This window comes from Protopterus annectens, chromosome 7.part0 (assembly GCF_019279795.1).
Source record: "Protopterus annectens isolate FY-2018-M chromosome 7.part0, PAN1.0, whole genome shotgun sequence".
Taxonomy (NCBI): Eukaryota; Metazoa; Chordata; order Ceratodontiformes; family Protopteridae; genus Protopterus; species Protopterus annectens.
The window spans coordinates 597,159,259-597,173,032 of NC_056739.1; the positions used below are offsets into that span (position 1 = coordinate 597,159,259).

The 13,774-nt window shown below is 39.5% G+C and overlaps 1 protein-coding gene across 1 annotated transcript in view; it reads right to left on the reverse strand.

Annotated features, from left to right (window-relative positions):
* CPLX3 (complexin 3) overlaps positions 1-8,942 on the reverse strand; it is a 341,232-nt gene extending 332,290 nt beyond the window's left edge. Inside the window, exon 1 of the mRNA XM_044077188.1 lies at positions 8,229-8,942. Coding sequence (XP_043933123.1) covers positions 8,229-8,389 — 161 coding nt within the window. The 5' untranslated portion in view covers positions 8,390-8,942. The remainder of the gene's footprint in view (positions 1-8,228) is intronic.
* Between the last annotated feature and the right edge of the window lie 4,832 nt (positions 8,943-13,774).

The window sequence follows — 13,774 nt, forward strand, 5'->3', positions numbered from 1 at the left end:
GCACACTGATATCCCACTCACCAGGCTAAACAAGGAGATGGTTACTGTCAGCTGCCTGTCGGGTGCCAGGATCCGCCAATAACCCACTCACTCAGGTCACTCCACAACAAGTACAAATATGACTCTGTCATTGACCATGTTGGTGTGAACAACCTGAGACGTACCTCCCTGGACTACATGAAAAGAGACATGGAAGAGCTCTCTGATCTTGTAGCCCAGGCAGGTATGACCCTAGCCCTGAGTAGCATTCTGCCATCACCCAGAATGATACCACAGTACAAGGACAAAATGATTGACTTCAACAATTGGCTAAGCTTCTGGTGCCATTCTAAAGGGATCCAGTATCTGTCTGCCTGGGATGACATGGTCGACAGACCACAATGCTTTGCCAAAGATGGCCTGCACCTGTCACCCCTGGGATTCTGGATACTGGCTAAGGTTCTTGCCATGCCTATAGGGCCTTTTTTAGGCAAGGTTCAAATGACAAATTCACCACCGTAACAGGAACAGGCAAGCAAAAACTGAGGGTGATGCTACTCAATGCTGGAAGTCTAAATCTCAAAATGCACTCACTTGAGGCACTCCTTAAAATGGAGAACATCAATATCTGTACAGTGACTGAGACCCGGTTCAAGGCTCCAGAGAGCACTCCCGCACTACCAGGCTATAACTCATACCACACTTTTCGGCCATGTAACCTGGACCAGAACACCAAAGGCGGAGGTGTGTCCATATTAATTAAGGATATCCACATCTCCAGGCTAGTTGCTCAGCATAATTCAGCCGAGGTTATCCAAGTGCAACTAACTGGGCAAAACTGCAATCCAAATTGTAGCTTGCTACAGATCACCCACCATGCCCCAGGATTCCCACTCCTCTTTTCTTGATGTACTGGAAAATATTAGGGTTCAACCAAACACCCTAATAATGGGCGATTTCAACTACCCCACCATTAACTGAGAAAACTACTCAACTCCTTCGCTCAACGCTTTCTGGAATTTATAAACTCCTAAGCCCTGGATCAACCTATCCACATCCCCACCAGGGGCAACAATATCCTAGATCTAGTCATTACCAACATGAGTGACCGGTGTTCCACACCTGAAGTCAATGCCTCATTGGTCTGATCCGACCATAAGCTAATTACCCTAGATATCCACATCCTGCCCCCACCCCCCATTAAGGAAACCATGGTAAAAAATTTCTCCAAAGCCAACTTCATGCTTCTTAAGACAGAAGTGGTGAACTTCATGACACCCATGCAGATGGACAATACAGTTACGACTACTGAATCCTGCACAATTGCACTTTATAAGCACTTACATGAGTGCATGGATCATGCTATCCCAAACAGAACCAAGACACTATCCTCCAAAAAAGGAAGCCAATTTGATGGTCCCCTGCCATAAACAAACTGTACAACAGAAGGAAGAAACTGTTGCAAAAGAGAGTAAAATCCCATGAGTGAAGGAACTCCCTGGTCAGCCTCAGTAAGAAGCTGTGATCCCTGATAAAATCCTCCAAAGCTAGTTATGAAAACAAAATCGCCACTGATTCTAAAGACAACCACAAAGCATTCTATAGCTATGTCAAGAATCTCAATGGCAACACTCAGATCTGCTCTGAGTTACAGCACAATGGCACTAAATATACAGACCCAACTGATATTGCCAACATCCTGGCAGATAGGTTCAGTGCTAACTTTACCCTCCTCTCATCCCCTAAAGAGCCCATCTCTATACCGGAAGAATGCAAAGTTCCTGTAATCATAGCTGGACAGGTTAAAAACCACACTCTCCAAAGCCAAGAACACAGCATCCATGGGACCAGACAACATCCCAGGTTGCGTTCTACATGAACTACAGAATGAACTGGCACCCCACCTAAGTACCATGTTCAATCATATCCTCACCTCAGGCTTTGTGCCTGCTGAATGGCGTACAGTGACAGTTATCCCACTCCACAAGGGGGGAGCCACCACGGACCCTGGGAACTACTGCCCCATTAGCCTGACGAGCCTGGTCTGCAAGGCCATAGAACGTATTATCATGGAACTTGTAAACAAAGACACTGGTAATCTCCAAACTCTGGACCCCACCCAGTTCGGGTTTGTAAAAGGCAGATCATGTCTCCTAAACCTGATAGACTTCTTTGAAGCAGTCACCAAAGCCGTTGACAAGGGTAAGGTGGTTCACACAGCCTATCTAGATCTTGTCAAGGCTTTCAAGACCACCCCCCACTCTGGAATTATAGATAAACTCACTAAACTTGGTATAGATCCCTATGTCACAAGATAGGTGGCCAACTGGCTCACTGACAGAACCCACACTGTAAAAGTAGCAGACTCCAAATCCGACTTCAGACCAGTGACATGTAGAGTACCACAGTGTTCAGTCCTGGGTCCTCTCCTGTTTGGTATCTACTTCTCTGAAGTACAGGCTAACACAGAAGGTCTTTGGCAAACAAAGTTCGCAGATGACTGCAAACTAGGAACCATAATTGAAACTCCTAACAATGTGGACATCCTACAAAAGGGCCTCACTGAGACAGATGCCTGGTGTCAAAGCCATGGCCTCAAGCTCAATGCCAAAAAGTGCATTGTCATCCCCTTTGGTAAAAACTCTGTACCCATGAACTACAACATAGGCGGTAGTATACTTAACACCAAAAATGTGATGAGACCTTGGGACACAGGTGGACAGTAGTCTCTCCTTTGATAATCACATTGCCACAGTAGTCAGGAAATCCTTCTACATGGCACACCTCATCACAAAAGGTTTCTCATCCAGAAAAAAGAGGTCATTGCTCCCCTCTACTCAACACTCATTAGACCCATTATAGAGTACAATGCCCCTTTTGGTATGTACCTCACAAGACATTTACAACAACTGGAAAGGCTGCAGAAATACCTAACAAAGAGGATTACTGGCCTCAAACAGATGCCCTACGCAGACTGTCTCAAAAAACTCCAGCTTTACTCCGTTGCATATCGCCTACTCAGAGGTGATCTCTGCCTGACATACAAAGCTATGTCAAACCCAGAGCTGTTGGACATGCTCCACTTAAAGAAATCCCAATCCCTTTGAGCTACACGCTCTAGGGACCTAAACCTTGTCACCACAATAAACAGAACATGTTGGATGGATAGATTCCTGTCCCAGAGACTTCCCATACTCTGGAATAAACTACTTATCTATATCAAACAAAGCTCCTCATTAGCACTCTTCAAGAAAAATCTTGATGATTGGATGGGAAATAGGAAATTCACCCCAGGGATCACCTCTATGGCTCTGCTCGACAGTGACACAGGAGAATCATTTTCTTGGGTGGCAAAAGCCAAGGTACCTTTTTGGCTGGGCTTGTATAGACCCCAGAGCCGATAGCCTAGTACCTACCTATGAACCTATGGATTTGAGAACTTATGTCGACAGTGACATAAGCTTCCAAATCCTGTAAGTGAAATGGTGTCAGAAATACTCAATCCACTGACCTATACAACTTTTGCAACATTAACAGAACTGTTTAGTGGGGCAGTTATATCTTGCAGAGGATACCACTGCTCTGGAACAGGTACAACAAAGCTCATCCCTGACCACATTCAATTGGAACTTGAATCAATGGATGGGAAATAAGAAATGTATTTTATTACTCACCCATGTACTATCAGTGGACAGACGTAGCTCCTAAATATGTTTTCCCAATTTATGGGTCCTCTCCTAATAGCTATACTTTGATCTACTAATTATCATTAGAGTAATATCTAAATATAGATCTTGGAAAGGTTTAGGTGCATATAAACTCTGATGGGATAAGTTCACTTTAGGCCAAATTGGATAACTGGCTAGGCTTAAAATGGCCTTAAAACTAACTTATGAATCTATGGCATCAGTTGCATTTAACATGTATTTGATGACATCATATCACATCACTGACACAGCTGCTCTTGTTCATCAGTTTTCTAACATAACTGCAACAAAATATAATACTCAGATTTATGAACATATGCCCATCCAGTAAAGGGATATAAATGGAATCACTGGATGGAAAGGAGCTATATGGGTACTCATAGAAGTTAGAAATGTACAAAGGGGAAGTCAAAACTATTTTCCAGCCTGTCTTGAAATACCTAAATTACTGACAATGCAAAACGAAGTATTTAATTAGACAGCATTGAGTGCGTGTGTGTGCCTTCTGTGGAAGGTTGGGCGCCGGGCTGACAACTCGACACCGTAAAACGCCACTGCCAATCATGAGCGGACATGTGATCTGCTGTGGCGACCCCTAACCGGGAAATGCCGAAAGAAGAAGAACAATGATTGTAACTTCAGGTCTGTGAGCTGACAGCGTGTGTGTGTATGTGTGTATTTAAAAAGTCAGCTATTGCACTTGCAGTTTAACATATCCATTTATTGCAGATATTTTCGTTATACTACAGTGCAGTACAGGCGATAAAAAACATGTTAATAAGTTACTTCATTCCACATTTTATAGCTCTTTGATATTATAATTGCTGTACTTTAATAACGCCCATGCATTGCTTCAACGGTACAATGCCATCAGTCTGTATATATTTCTAGACAAAATAAGACTGAATGGCATAACAGTAAATAAATTTTCTGACAATGCTGTCCAAATGTTCAGTCATTCTAGAATGAACACACTTCCTGAGTTTTTGACTTGCGCTCTACTACTCTGTATGCCAAAGGGCCACTGGAGGCAAGAGTTTACATTGCGTGATCAGACACGTCCAAAGCCCGTGATATCATTCACGCGCATTTAATGAAAAGTTATATTCAGAAACTAGATTCAAGCCGTCTTCTCACAATGTCTTTAATTCTTTATGGAGCTGGATTTCCACAATTAAATGCCATTTATTATGACATGCATAGGGTCACAGGCACTGAATGAACTCCGAGGCCTCTGCAAATAATATTTAGTTGTCGTGTTGCCCGTTCGATTCTCAGTTAGAGCGTCTTCTGTGTAGCAACATGCATGAATGGACGTTCCTTCCTTGAAGGTTGTGCGTTAGGCCCGGCGAGCCAGTACGTAAAAATCTACTGCCAATAGGGTTGCCACCTTTTCAAATGCCCAAAGTGGGACATTTTTCATAGAAACGTCAGGTCTTGCAGGGCAAAACATACCCACGGCCAGTACAAAGGACAAAAATTCACTTTTTTGCCAGAATAAAAGCGTATTCTTGTAGCATTTGAGTTGCTTATTCTGTTTATTATAATATTTAGGTGATTCGGATTCAAAATAACTGTTTTATGCAACTATTAAAGAAAATATAGGAAATATTTGTGTCCTAAAATCTCAGGACATTTGCCATTTTTTCAATTTTTTTTGCAGGACACAACTGCCCAAAGAGGGACTGTCCCTCGCAAAGTGGGACAGGTGGTAACCCTAACTGCCAATCATTAGCGGACCGGAGTTCCGCTGTGGCGACCCCTAACCGGGAAAAGCCGAAAGACACAAACAATTGGGCTGTTCCTTTATTAGCATTTTATATTTGTTGCAAGTTTAGAAACTGAATTTTCAAAAATAATACAGGCTTACATGTGCGATTGTTGGCCAACCTACTCCAATGACTCTAAAATATTTCACTCTAAGGGAGATGTAGCTCCTGGACAGAGAAACAGGACGTCAAAGTTCTGGTCCTATCCGCACTCGTCTCCTGGCTATTTAATATCCCAGTGCATACATTTTATGACCTGAAAGAAAAGAGACAAAGAGAAAGAAAGTAACTACGATCAGGGTTACCACCTGCCCCTTTTTGTGAGGGACAGTCCCACTTTGGGCAGTTGTGTCCTGAAAAAAAACCCTAAAAAACGACAAATGTCCTGAGATTTTAAGACAAAATATATTTCTTACATTTTCTTTAATAGTTGTATAAAACAGTTATTTTGTATCTGGAGCACATAAATATTATATGAAATAGCACAAGCAACTCAAATGCTACAAAATAAGCTTTAATTTTGGCAAAAAAGTGAAGTTCTGTCCTTTGCATTGGTCGTGGATATGTTTTGTCCCGCAAAATCTCACATTTCTACAAAAAATGTCCCACTTTGGGCATTTGAAAATATGGCAACCCTAAATATATTGCACCGCAGTTGAGATAAACCAAATATGTGTAGATAAACCAGAGTAGATAGCTGTTTCTGTGTTCATTATTTGAAAAACACGATGATATGTCAACTATAAAGAAGCCGCAACTGCTAATTGGCCCTGGGGGTGCTAATAATTTAGAAATGCACGGCTAACTACTAATCTTTTTTATTACTGACACTTTAAAATGCACCTTTTTATGAACTGGTGCAACACAAATATGTTATAGGGAATATTTAAAAAAACGGTGGCTAAAACAATACACTTTAGAAGCATTCTACTACTATGTGTCTAAATTTCATTTTAAATACAGAACAGGAGTAAGGAATTTTTGCCAAGCTCGACCGTCATAGACAAGCTACAATTTAACTTCTAAATTTAAGCAGAGAGCTAATAACTTTTAATGGGTACAGACTATGCAGAGCTTTGTCTAAGAAAAATAAATATATCTTGTACATAAATCTAGCATATTAAAATATTCCATGACTTGTGACTGAACAGTTTCATTTTAAATAGTTTCCCTAACCCGGCTCTCACACTCAGGCTAAGAATTTAATCAATGAAAGTTAAGGAGCGAGATAACTTTTAATGCCTACAAACTAGGCAAAACATTGTCAACGTTAATGAAAAGCGAACCGCCTCTTCATGAAACAGTCAAGCTGCAGTCATCTTCGTTGTTGAAAAAATTGAATAAAGTACACAAATAAAGCCGCTATAGTCTAGATGAGTCAGAAGTAGCACCTGCCTGTGTTTGACATCAATACGGAAGCCGTTAGTAAGTTCGTTAGTTAGTTAGTTTAGAAGTAGCCATAGTCAATCAGTTGCAACTCAGTTACAATAATCTGAAAATCTGAATAACAGTCAGCAAGGAAACAACAAAATAATACTAGTATTAGCCAAACTTTTTCAAACAATTTTGTAAAGAATAACAGCCACAGTGCTGTTATTTACTTTGTTAACCCTGTTGGCTAGCAGTAGCCATTTTTTTAACAGTCAGCTCTGTGCCACTATTATCGGAAGCAGATTCAGTCCAGCAGCACTTGGAACACTGCCAAATTAGGAAAAGTAATTTTGCACATTTTGTAATTAATAGATATTATGTTTGCTATGATTTCCATTAATTGTGTTTATGCAGTTCTCTGTGACCTAAATGTAAATTTTCTGATTTAAAAATCTGTTCTGTTACTACTTTAGGCAATGTTTTCCTCACTTACTCCTCTGTGCAGTATGCCTTGTGTTGTGTGATTAGCACCTATCTCCAAACGAACGCCTTTCTGGAGGCACAGAAATAAATAAAGCTCGTGTGTTGTGACGTTCACCATGTTAATTCTAAGCATTTTGTAAGGCAGTGATATTTTTAGAATCCGTAATTATAATGCAAGACGATGTTAAGTCAAAAGGGACCACTGACGGCATAATAGCATCTTCCTTGAAAGCTGTCAACCCAGAACAAGTCACTAAGCAGATCAAAGACCAGGTTACTCCTGCTGATCAACTATGCTTTTAATAAACTAACTTTGCACATAGCTCAGAACTCTCAGACATTCTGTGGTAGGTCACTTACTTTCCGCTCTCAAAAAAAACTTTTATTGCATGAAAAAGGTGACTACACACTAGCCATTAACATTTCTAAAGGATACATTAATACATTTTTTCTATGCAGTCGTGAAACTTAAAACTCAGCTGCAATTTTTATAAAGTGCTTTAGGTTTTCCATCATACCTCTCAACTTCTTAGCGCAAGAAATCTGGACAAAACCTACAATAATGGGGAACAACCCCACCCTCAAATATTGTTCTCATATACTTAGACTTTTGCTAGAATAAAATGATTTGTGCACAAATTTTCTGAAGACTATAGAATCTGAAACTCAAATGTATGCCATTATTAAGTGACTTAAATTCTTAGTGATTTGCCAGAAAACCATAGATATTTTGATGAAGAGACCAAAAATATGAGGCGAAAATGTAAACAGCTGAATGGATTGTTTCTGTCAAGTTGTAAAACTTGTCACACATTCTGTACACTTGTCATAAATGGTGTTAACGATTTGGTGAAAAAGACTGCGAAGCATGCTTTACAATTTACTACTATATGTGCACAGCAGCTTTATTCTCACTCACTTTTCTTCAAGTAGTTGCTTTTGATACTCTTCATATTCCTCCCTCGTCATGCCTTGGGCGGCAGCTTCTGTCTTCTCGCCTTCACTCTTCTGTTCTCCTCCCCCAATACCCGTCAGATTCTTGAGTTGCCCACCTATAACAGATTTCACCATAAAAGCCATGACCTGTTCGGTTCTGAACAGTACAATAAAAGTTAGCTTCAGCGCTTCAACCTGCAGACACCAGAGATGATAACTTCAGCACCAAAGAGCCGAGGACAGCTCCGGCAATGGCGAAGGAAGGACCAAAGGAGCAACAGCAGTTCAAATACCACAATCTCGAACAAACCAAAAATACAGGTGAAGAAAATTCACACTCACTTAAGCATAACGTTGTTCCAAAATCTGTTTCATAAGTGTGAACACGCAAAACTAAGGCTTAGTAGATTGTGTACTGTCTGCCCACTTTCAGCAGCATACAGAAGTAAGGAATTACAAAAGTTACAGGGTTAGCTGAAGCTTTTCAATGTGAGTCCCCAAACAACGAATATCTTAACAGACTTTCCTTTTTCAAATGAAGCCAGACAATAAATCTATGCCGATTTTTATCTGCAGTTAGCACTCCATATGTTAAACGCCAGCGGCATCTGAAATCACCAGAAGCTGCCTAGACAGATGTCACGGGGGCTGTAGTCTCGCCAGCATGAGTTTAAGCCTCGACTATTTTCGAAGAGGGATTACGTTTATTTACTGGCGTGATGCTACAGGCACACGTGTTATGGTTGGATCTTAAAGCTGGTGTGTGTGTGTGTGTGTGTGTGTGTGTGTGTGTGTGTGTGTGTGTGTGTGTGTGTGTGTGCGTGAAAACTCTCAACCTTCCATCTCCAGAATGTGAAACACATACTAACAGCTAACAACTTCAGCCAGAAAGCTCATATAATGTTTAAAATGTGTTTACTTTATACTTATTAAGCATTCTTTTCATAAATTAATAAGATTCAGTATTATTTATCATGGATATCAGTTAAAATATTCTTAACACTGAGGTGTGACCGACAATTTCAATGTGGAACAATGAGGACATTTTAAGACGCAAAATGAGGACCATTCCTCATAATGAGAAACACTTGAGAGGTACTGTGTGTGGTTTACTAGGGCGATTGTGATAATTTCTGCACACCGTATTATGGTGAGTGCTTACTTAAAACAGCAACGATCTGTAAAGTGGTGCAACTGTAGTAGGATTAGTAAGAGCTTGGAGTAATATGAAAGTCACACAGCCATAGAACACTAAACCACCCATGAGGTCCTTGTACTGCAAACAAAAAAGTGTCTGTCTTGACTTCCTCCCCATTGTCTGTTATAAAGGTGTGTCATAAACGCTTAGTGGGAAACATTGCCGTTTTATTAAAAGGGGAAACATGAAATCAGGATTTTTTTCTTCCTGTTCACACTATTTATTAAACGTTTTATAAATCAAGAGTACATATCATCTAATTACATTCATTACATTTGGCATACACCAGCCTGCCGTCCTTAAACTTTATGCAGGATTTAGTGGCAGAATTTATATACTACAAAAATAAGACTTCATCAGAGTCAAGTGGCATTCCAACCTTTTCTCAAGTCTCACAAATAAGAACCTATGAACAATAAGTATTTATAATTATGTATGGCGATATTTTTGTTTAGACCTGTCACACCGATTCCTGGTCACTAGGGCAGTGGGTGGGGTCAACTGAGTGGCAGGCTGAATATATTCAGCGCGGTTTTGAGTGACATCGGTATAGATTGATAACCCCGTAAACCCTGTCAAATGGAAATATGAAAACAAACCTCACACTCACACCCCTTTAGAACAAGAAGTCTGAAACTCGAATGTCTGTCATCTTTTTCTGGCTTCAGTCTTTATTGCCATTGATTAACCAGAAATCCACAATTTTATGAAAAACGGACCAAAAATATAAGGTCAAACTCTAGACATTCTGCAAAAAAAAAAAAAAAAAAAAAAATATATATATATATATATATATATATATATATATATATATATATATTTATATACAGTTGAGACTGAGGTATGCCCACCGTGCAATGGGTCACTTCCAAGATACACCCCAAATGCAATGAACTTTGCTGTCGATAATGAAGTAGTTGGACATGCAGGGGTGTTCTGGTCTGGTCCTACCAAAGCCAGACCAGCAGAACAAATAACAACAATTAGCTGAAATAATAATAATACAAAATATTTAAAAAACATTTTTTTTCTGCTGATGTCTATGAGTGATTACCACCGCTGATTGCCAACTAAGAGAACAGCTGACATGTCTACTTTACTGACAAACTTTATGCAACCTAGTCTGGGGTGTTGCACCACCCTTGTTGCCATAAAACATCTAAGACATTGTGGGACCAAGGCTCATTCCAATACTGGGGACAGGTACTTTTCAAAATCCTCTGACTTACTTAAAATCAGGACTAAGATTTTACCTTCCATTAGGTATCAGATGCAAAATAATGTTTCCTCTAATATTATGAAGTTGTCTGGGATTTGTGGATTTACTAAAAATCTTTTCCTCTTGACAAGGAAGAGGGTCGGGTGTGAATGCACCGGGTGATGCAGCAGTGTGGTGATTAAAAGCTTTCGTTTGTCTGTAGTCACCAAGTCTGACTTGTCCTAACATTTGTTTGTTTTACTGCATTTACACATATTCCTTCTTTCTTCTCCCCTCACCCTCTCCAGTCCTACACTTTTCCTGTTTCTTCCCTCCTCCTTTACATACACTTAATTTGATTTAGCCTTCATTATATTTCACCTGCATTCGTTTTGTTAACACATGCATATTTTCTTCCTCTGAAACAAGTTTACATTTTGGTTAGTATTTCAGTTTGATGCTTGCTTTGTAGTTGGCTGCTACTATATGATGCCTATTGCATTCTTCTAATTAAGGTATATATTGTTTACTGTAATTCGTTGTACATTTGTACTATGCCTATTTGCTTTGGTGTCTCACTATATGTTTTTCATTTTACTTAGACAAAGTATGGCTATCTTATTATTCATGTATACATTTTCATTGTTATTCTGCAACCTATTGTATACCATAAACTTTGTTGTAATAAAATCAATAACAGTGTGACACAGTTGCTCATCAGTTATTGTTACTGCCTCACAGCAGTTGGTCCTTTACTCGGTTTTCAGCTAACATGCCTTCTGTGATAATTCTGCATGCCTCCCCCATAATCATGTGAGTTTTTGCTAGCTGTTCTGATTTTCTCCTACATCCTAAAGACATGCCACAGGTAATCCTTCAAATTCTGTAGGCCTTCATGCTGTGTACGTGTGTGCACATGACCTGCAAAAGGTTGGCATCCTACTTTCTCTGCCTAGCTTGCAGTGAACACTGGGATAGTCTCCAGCTCACCTGTGGCCATGAACTGGATGTGGATAATCAGAGAATGAATGAATGGTTCAATGAAAAAATGAAACCAACATTAAGGCAACTAAAGAATAAAGTAAACCTTCCTCATACCCAGAAAAACAGTTCTAATTAGGCCAATTTACCTCACTGAGGTGATAATGTGCCACTAGTTTTTTTGCAGATATGCAGCTCAGTATATTTATTCATCAGGTAAGAGAACTAATCAAAACACCCATTTCAGCCACGATCCATGTCACAAGGTAGGAAAATCAAGAACAAGCATTTAGTAATACAACAATACTACAACACAATAAATATAACACTGGAGAAACTCTCTCTCTCTCTCTCTCTCTCTATATATATATATATATATATATATATATTTTTTTTTTTGAACAGTAGCAATAAATGTTTTACTGTCTATAGAAGCATCAGGATTGAATCAACCCTATGAAGAGTAGGTTCATAGGTTAGTACTAAACTAAATGCCCTTGTGAGCCATTTTAAGCCTAGCCAATTATCCCTTGTGAGACTCAAACCCTGCACCTTGTGTTTGTAAAGCAAACACATTAACCATTAGGCCACCCTCCCAAAGTACATTACTAAAGTTACAACACCAAATACACAGGAGGTGGTAGAATATTATAGACTATAAAATTATGATAAAAATAAGACACTTAAGAAATGTGAAAGTGTATAATAATGACTCAAGTCAGTAAAGGAGGAAATATTTTCTTTCCAATGGAAGGGCAACACTATATTTCCTACGACCTAGATGCTTAGATAGTAGCCTCATAAGGAACTAGCCATATCCTAAAAGCAATTACATTTCTGTAATATTTTCAAGTGAATGACAAGCTTAGAGCTCAATTTACTATAATTCAATTAATTGCAAATATCAGAAGGTTAGCTCCGAGGTGCAGATGATATTTTATGGAAGTTACTTCACCTATGATCAAACACAGCACAGGCCTCACCATGGTTTTCTGTGACCTGAGAGTGTAGCACTGAGTCTTAATGCATAGTTTTGTGGTTAACAGTGACAGTAATCTTGGCATATAACTCAACTTAGTGAGACTAATAATAGCATTTCTGCAGCTATTACTGGCATCCAGTTCACTTTCCTTTGAGCCTGATGATAGTGCTGTCCATGTCTGGCTAAGTAGATAAAATAAAAGCTGCTGTTCTGCGTGATTTGAAAAATAGCCTTACTGGAGGGAGAGTTGAGGGCAATTTCTGGGATAGTATATTCAGTGTTAAGTATAAGAATATGCACACCTTGAAATTGTCTTCATGCAAATGTCAGATTTTTTTTTTATTTCCCTCCCAATCCCTGTCAGACCCTGAACAGTCTCTGGCTATTCACCCTAACTTCCATGCTCACATGTCCCTGAATCCCCTAATTGCTCCTTTTGTATGAACCTCAGATGTGACCCTTCACCAGGTGGGCCTTTGACTCGTCAAGTAATTGACTTAATTGTTAGGCCCAAGAAGTGAGGAGTCCAATGAAGAGCTGCACCTGGGGATCCTGGGAGCCATCATAATTATGGTGGCTCCTTAATTACCCTAGCTGTGGAGGTGGCTAGTGCAATGATGTCAGAATGTCATCCCTGCCCTTTTTTAATTTCTCCAAGTCTTTTGGGTTTCTAATACCATGATGAGAATGGATCTGACTCCAAGTTTAAGTATGATTAAAGATCATGAAATTAATATTGTTTCAGTCTTTGATGTTAGCCAGAAGTGCTCTTCGCAGCACCCGCAATGTTCCTGGTAATGGCTCCTTCAGCAATTTGTATGGAGTTACATGTATTGGTAATATATCTAAATACTATTGTAGATACGTTTTTATAAGACCCATTGCTCCTACTACTACCAGAATTGTCTGGATATCTTTCTTCCACATTGCTCTCATTTCTGCCTGCAAATCCTGATATTTTATGACTTTGTGTCTCTCTGTACACAAAACACTGTAGTCACTGGGTGTAGGAATTTCAATGATCAATGCTACTTTTGTCTTCTTTTCATGGACTACTATATCTGTTTTTCCTCACATCTGTCTTTTGAACTGTTGGTAATAGATGATCCCATGTAATGTAGACTTCATCATTTTCTATGATGCTTTGTGGCTCATGTTTCCAGTGTTTTT